This window comes from Brassica oleracea, chromosome C3 (genome assembly GCF_000695525.1).
Source record: "Brassica oleracea var. oleracea cultivar TO1000 chromosome C3, BOL, whole genome shotgun sequence".
Classification (NCBI taxonomy): Eukaryota; Viridiplantae; Streptophyta; class Magnoliopsida; order Brassicales; family Brassicaceae; genus Brassica; species Brassica oleracea.
The window spans coordinates 62,657,083-62,663,999 of NC_027750.1; the positions used below are offsets into that span (position 1 = coordinate 62,657,083).

General features: G+C 36.4%; 1 protein-coding gene across 1 annotated transcript; it reads left to right on the forward strand.

Annotated features, from left to right (window-relative positions):
* Positions 1-1,968: 1,968 nt before the first annotated feature.
* On the forward strand, positions 1,969-2,641 carry LOC106331186 (putative FBD-associated F-box protein At1g50980). Its single transcript, XM_013769510.1, has 2 exons — positions 1,969-2,028; positions 2,075-2,641. Exons 1-2 carry the CDS (start codon positions 1,969-1,971, stop codon positions 2,639-2,641), a joined length of 627 nt encoding a protein of 208 aa, XP_013624964.1.
* The last annotated feature ends 4,276 nt before the right edge of the window (positions 2,642-6,917 follow it).

The following is a 6,917-nucleotide window of genomic DNA, read 5'->3' on the forward strand; positions in this document are numbered from 1 at the left end:
GACATCCTACACGCAGTTGGAGTTGTGAGTCGATACATGGAGCATCCAGCAACAACTCATTTCAAGGCAGCCAAGAGAATCCTACGCTATATCAAAGGTACAATCAACTTTGGCTTGTACTACTCTATTTCTAATGATTACAAGCTTGTTGGATATAGCGATAGCGATTGGGGTGGAGACGTGGATGACCGGAAAAGCACTAGTGGCTTCGTGTTTTTTATTGGAGAAACTGCTTTCACATGGGTGTCAAAGAAGCAACCAATTGTCACTCTTTCTACTTGTGAAGCGGAGTATGTGGCAGCTACTTCATGTGTTTGCCATGCTATTTGGCTACGAAACTTGCTAAAGGAGTTGAACCTACCACAAGAGGAGCCAACGAAGATCTTTGTGGATAATAAGTCGGCAATAGCATTGGCGAAAAATCCAGTCTTCCATGATCGAAGTAAGCACATCGACACTCGTTATCACTACATTCGAGAATGTGTTACTAAGATGGATGTGCAATTGGAGTATGTGAAGACAAATGATCAAGTAGCTGATATCTTCACCAAGCCATTCAAGCGAGAAGACTTTATCAAGATGAGGAGGTTACTCGGAGTAACAAATCAAGTTTAAGAGGGAGTGATGAAAGGTAAACTTGATTTGGACCAAGTTAAGTATTGGGATAATCATGTGTTGATCCAAAACTTAGTCCAAATACTAGAAAAATCATCCACCTCCCTAGAATAAAAATCTAGATATTCTCATAGAATTATCTAGATAATTACGATAAAAAATCTTAGATATTATGGTAGAATTCTCTAGATTTAGGATTAAAATATGTAAGATATTTTGCATTTTGGAGGCTATAAATACCTTCACTCGCCTTTCATTTTGTATCACCAAGAAATAAACCAAGCTTGTAACAAGTAATAAAAATCTTCTTCTAAGTTATAAAATCTTTCTTCTTCACAAAGTTTCTTTCTCTTCAAACACTTAAAACACTTTCTCCATCTCTATAAAGTTTTTCATTCCAACAATTTTCTTGTAGTATAGGCCATGAGCCTTGATCAACTGTCCGACTCACGCTGACACAAATTAAAAGTATAGTATTATAAAAATATTTAAAATTTAAGATCTTAACATGTTAGAAACCATCAGAAGAGTCTTTAAGAGCATTTGCAGCGGCGAGAGACTGTCAACAATTTCTCAAGAAAAATTAAAAGAAAAATAGATTATGAATTATTCAAAAGACAGCTGAACCATTAAATAGAAGACACACACTAAAGCAGTCCCTCAAGACTTCGTGAAAGTCTCTTCTTTCAGAAACGTCTGTGACTTCTTTCTTTCGTATTTGCACTCTCTCTCTTCATTTTCCATTTTTTGTTCTTCTACGTTAATTGAAAAACTCTAGAAGAACTCCCCACTAAGGGTGTCCTTAACGGAGTTTGTATTGACAAATATACATATCCAAACGTTGAATATGTTTGACATCACGAAATAAAGTTTCAACTCTTATTTACAAATAAAAATATAAATATTAAAATATAATCAAAAATGAAGATAACACTTTTCTTATCACATCTAAATTTTAAAATATTTGAATCAAAAATTAAAATTATGCACATGGGGTTAATAAGAATCTAGTAAACCCTTAAAACTTAAAAGTAAGAAGATCTACACAAATCTTGTTTTCTCCTTTTTTGTTTTCTAGCTGAGAATGGAAAAGAGAAAAAATTGTGAATAGATAACTAAAAAACATATTCTGAATAGGATTAACACTGCAAATTCATATCTATAAAAACAAACACAACTATATTCATAGAGAGAGTAGAGTCGTGATTCTATGATAAGGTTAGCTATTGTCAAAGCAATGGATAATCGAATTCAAAAGAAGGATTTAATCTGTGAACTTCCAGATGAGTTGCTGTTAAAGATATTGGCTTCGCTTCCTAGTAAAGATGTTGTAACAACGAGTGTCTTGTCGAAATGGTGGCAATCTCTTTGGAAGGAGATGAAGACATTCCAGATATGATGACGAACTTCGATGTGGCAGTGCTATAACTGTTTCTAAGTTTACGCTATTTATTAGTAGAAGATCAAGAGTATCTTGCAGCTCAAGCTGAACCCATGTTATGAAAAACCAATCATCAAACGTTTGGTTAACAATGCAGTTGCTCGTTCTTTGAGAGAGCTGAGATTGAAGATGGTTTACAACTCATTCGAGTTGCCTGAAAGCTTGTTTTCCTGTCCACAACTTGAAACCCTAAAATTGGAGACACTAAGTCTTGTGGATGTTCCACCTAATGCTGATTTGACCTGCCTAAAACATCTCCACCTTTTATCGGTTAAGTTTTCATGCGACGAATCTGTGAAAACGCTTCTAAGCATATGCCCACGTCTTGAAGAATTGGTTGTGAGACGAAGCTCATATACAAATGTGAAGATATTTGCCATCAATGTCCCTACGCTGAGGAGTTTGTCTATTGATAATTCGTCTGGGAAATCTAGGCCTAAAGGTGTTCACGGGTTTTTGATTAATGCACCTTCTTTGAGGTGTTTTAGCATTAGGGATAGCTTCAGCAACTATTTACGGTTTAGAAATATGCCAAAGCTGGTTAAGTCTACTGTCAACGTTGTTAGTGACATTATGATACGATGATCCTCTTTAAATTGATAGGTTAATTTTTCTCTCAATCCTAATCTCTTTCAGATATTAAAGTTATTTTTTGAAAATTATTTTCTTATTAATTGATACAATCAAGTTTTACCTTCAAAAGTATAATATAAGTGCACAGTAACCACATTAGTATATTCTTTTTTTTTAATCTATCTTGGGCTCCACATAAGTGGGTCCAGACTAGCTACATGTTAGTAGCCTACTTTTTCAGCCCACGTATCGGTCCATGTCCTTGGCGATGACAAAATGTTAATTTCCTAGTGGCCGGGACTCGAACCCCGGTGGCTTCACCGTATTGGCTTTGCCCTCAAGTTAATCACCCCGAACCACAAGCCATTGTTCACATTAGTATATTCACTTAAATGTTTTTAGTAATCATGGGCGTTCGGGGTACCCGTTAGGATTTGAGTCGGATATTTTGGATTTTGGTTCAAAACTGTACCACACATCTCATTCTAGTAAATTTTAAGTACGGGTAGGGTTTGGATATCACATCGGTTTTAGTTCTAATTTGTACCACATCCTATATAGGTTTTTTCTAATTTGTACCACATCCTATATAAAACCTATAAAGTAACCACATATCGTTCAGATTCAGGTTATATTACATTAGTTCGGATATACTGATGTAAAATCTAAAATTTCAAAGCAAAACATAAAAAATAAATATTTATTTATATAAAATTGGATATTTAAGGTACTTATTTAAAATTTAAATGTTTTTTTAGATATCATACTAACTAAATAAAAAATTCAATATTCGAAGTACATATTTATGTTTCAAATATTTATATTACATATTAATTTGGACATTCGGATTGGTTTCCTTGGATTTGTTTTGGGATCTTTTTTGTTTTTTCGTGTTATCCGTTTAAGTTCAGTTATTAACAATCTGATTCAGATATGATTTGTAATTCCGTACAAAAATCCATTCGGATATTTCTTACATTTCAGACAGAATACGGATTTCGTTTTTCGGTTCGGGGTCAGTTCGGATTTTGGGTTAGTATGCCGATGCCTAGACTTTTTATGAAATCAAAATGGGGAGAATGGATAAATGCAATCACAAAGATGATCCCTGGGAATTGAGATGTGTGGTCCTCCGTAATGTTTTAGGTGTTCTTCTTTTGGGAGGAAAAAATGCTTTTGAAGCCGAAGGTTAAGCCTTTTTTTTTGTTCTTTCATGTAACTGCAAACCCTTTGAAGTGGAGGTTGACTCAATGACTAATCGATTTAAATCAAGTGTCAAAAGGAAGACACAACTCACAACGGTTACTTGTCATTCACGACACACATCAATGGATCAATTGCTTTTTCTTTCTGTTGACAAAGTACAGAATTAGAATTTGTAACAATGAGTTTGTGAGTGGTGTTTTTCCACAATCCTTACCCTGCAACAATATCACTACCCACTACCATCTTCACAATCTCATCATCATCTTCATCTTTCTGACTAAGAAGAACTTCAGCTAACGCATTTTCCCAATTAATCAACCTAAACCTTAATAACAAAACTTTAGATCCTAAACCCTAGCCTAGAGAGAGGCAGAGACACGATCATAGATTTCGGCAAGTAAAAGAGACAATGAAGATAAGATCCAGTGCTTGATTCACCATGCCAACTGCATCATCATTGATAATAGCAACCTTGTTTCTTTTTGGAGCTCTCCCAGGTTCCAATATTGAACACAATTCAGTAAACCTATAATCAATGCACAATACTAGAAGTTTAAGAACATAAAGAGACTGAAGAGAAAGCAAGAAAATACTTGTCATTTATCCTTAACATGTCTTTTTCGAGCTAGAACCAGCGTAAGATTTCTATTTGATCCCGCAGCAAGAAGAACATTAGCAACAACAAAAACACTCCACAGTTTCAAAATCAATATATATATACTGAAAGTAGGAACAAGAACTAAAAGCTAAAACAAGTTTGATCAATGCAGTTCAGTACCCTCTTACTGGAGCCTGGTTCTTTGGTCACATTTGGATCACAAAGGAACTTCAACACTGTGAAACAGTGCACATTAAAAGCAGAGAAACAAAATATATGAGAAAGAATCTCAATTACAAAGATTACAGCAACTTCGTGATAGAAAACAAAAATCCCAACTTGTAGAAAATCTAAAGTAAAAGTAGATTCGTCTCTACTACTTTAGGAAACAGAGGAATGCATGCAAAAGCATAAATAAAAAGCTTCGACTGCAATTTCTTAAAAACCATAAAGTCCCCTTCTTTACAAGAACCAACTCCAGATACTATAGCATTCTAAAAGTCCAAAGCCGAGTCACAAACTCAAAAAAAGTGAGAAACTCTGTAATCTAAATCCCACCTGATTCAAAAAGTTAAGGTGGGCTTGTGTTTGAGAGAAAGCAGCATCAAAGGGTAATCACCGAACCAGTTCGTGTTCCTAGAATGATTATCGAAATAATAACGATTATCTCTCGTTTTAATAACGAAAAAATCATATCTTTACGCAAATCTTCGATAATCAACTAAACACCAAATCTACTGTAATTTAAAACATTTGAATTTTACAATTCTGGGTTGACTTTACTTGAAAAGTCGAATCATCTTGATTTTGATTTCAATCCGAAATTACAAAATAGAGAAACCCACTTCCGTCTATGATTAAAAGAACAATAATTTAACAATTCAACTGAAAATCCCAAAAACATTGAACAAGAAAGAACCGTATGAATATTGAATTCATTAGAAACTGAAGCATATGAACATTCAATTGAAACGAATAACAAAACCTAATCTGATCTACAAAAACTGAAACGAACAACATGATTGATTGATTAATAAATCGTCATCGTCAGATGGCTTCGACGAACCGCCAGCCTTCTTGGGCAAAAGAAGATTGTGAATATTCGGCATCACACCTCCATTAGCAATCGTCACATCTCCCAGCAACTTACTCAGCTCCTCATCGTTCCTCACCGCCAGCTGGATATGCCTCGGAACAATCCTCGTCTTCTTGTTGTCTCTCGCCGCGTTTCCAGCCAATTCCAATACCTAATTTCAAATTTACCCAGCAATATATAGCTGTATTAAAGTCTGTGAGATCTTTGAACCCTAAGCCTCCATCTTCTTTGGACTGCAAAGCTTATCTCATGATTTACAATGCATACTTTTAGTATTGCCACCTGTACTCCACCAAAATTGTACCAGTGCACTCGTAAGCTTTTTCGTTACTGCCTTTGGTATACGAAAACAAAACATTACATAGTTTGGCAAAAACTGTTACCACGGTAAGCTTTTTTTTTGTTGAAATGTTAATTTATTTGTCAACAAAAAAAAAAAAAACTACAAAGTAGTGTTTAAGGAAAAAGAATTTGACACATTTTTAAGTCCACGACCAAGCCTAAGGAGACATAGGAGGCGTGTAAAAATCTGGCTGCGCAAGCCATCGTTGCAGCAGCACACTGTAAAGAACTGTGTTCTTATGACGAAGTGATGAGAGACGGTTTCGTACTGTTTCTCGATGTATCCAACAAGCTGAGAGACAGACCGATACTCATTTTTTGTGCTTCTGTGCGTTCCTTTCACGCCAGATGCTGTGAATTGTTGCTTGGAAAACCAAACGCAAGAGGGGAAGGTCTAGCTTTGGAACACTGTTGGAGAGAAGGAAAGAGGCTGTGTCAGTACAGTCCGGAGCATCCCTCATGCCAAGAAGGTACCCCACCAGCTCATTTGGCTCACCGCAGAGACGACAAGATTGGACAATGCCCCAGCTTCGAGTGCGTTCACGGGTGGACAGCTTATCTTTGAAAGGTAGCCTAGTAAAGAACGAGAAGCGTGGAACTGCCTGCGTAAACCATATAAGCTTGCTCCAAGGTACACGATGATGGTACTCATGTGTCAGATTCCATGTATTGGTGGCAGAGAAAGTTGGTCGAAAGTCTTCGTCGCCATGACGCCATAGAGGACAGTCTGCTTCAGCTTCATCTACCGGGGACGGAACAGAGTGGATTCGATCTATCATCATCGCCCGTAGGTGATAGCCTCAAGTCTGACGAATGTTCCACCTTCCAGACGATGCTGCCTCCACAACTGTGGCATAACGGCGGATCCCCAGAACTTGTGTACCAGATGGACCTGCAATATCAAGTAATTTCCCATATTTAGCCAATCATTGAACCAAAACAGAGTTGATTTAACAGCTTACGCTATCTAGGAGCCAGCAGACTTGTCGTCTGCATCCCAGAAAATAATATATATTGTCCAGTACTTAATGGATTAAAGGTTGAAT

Bases quoted from the DNA above. Each gene is read 5' to 3' on its own strand.
- LOC106331186 (XM_013769510.1), top strand. From the start codon at position 1,969: ATGGTGGCAATCTCTTTGGAAGGAGATGAAGACATTCCAGATATGATG. The intron at 2,029-2,074 runs GTGGCAGTGCTA...ATTTATTAGTAG, and splicing joins ATATGATGACGAACTTCGAT to AAGATCAAGAGTATCTTGCA.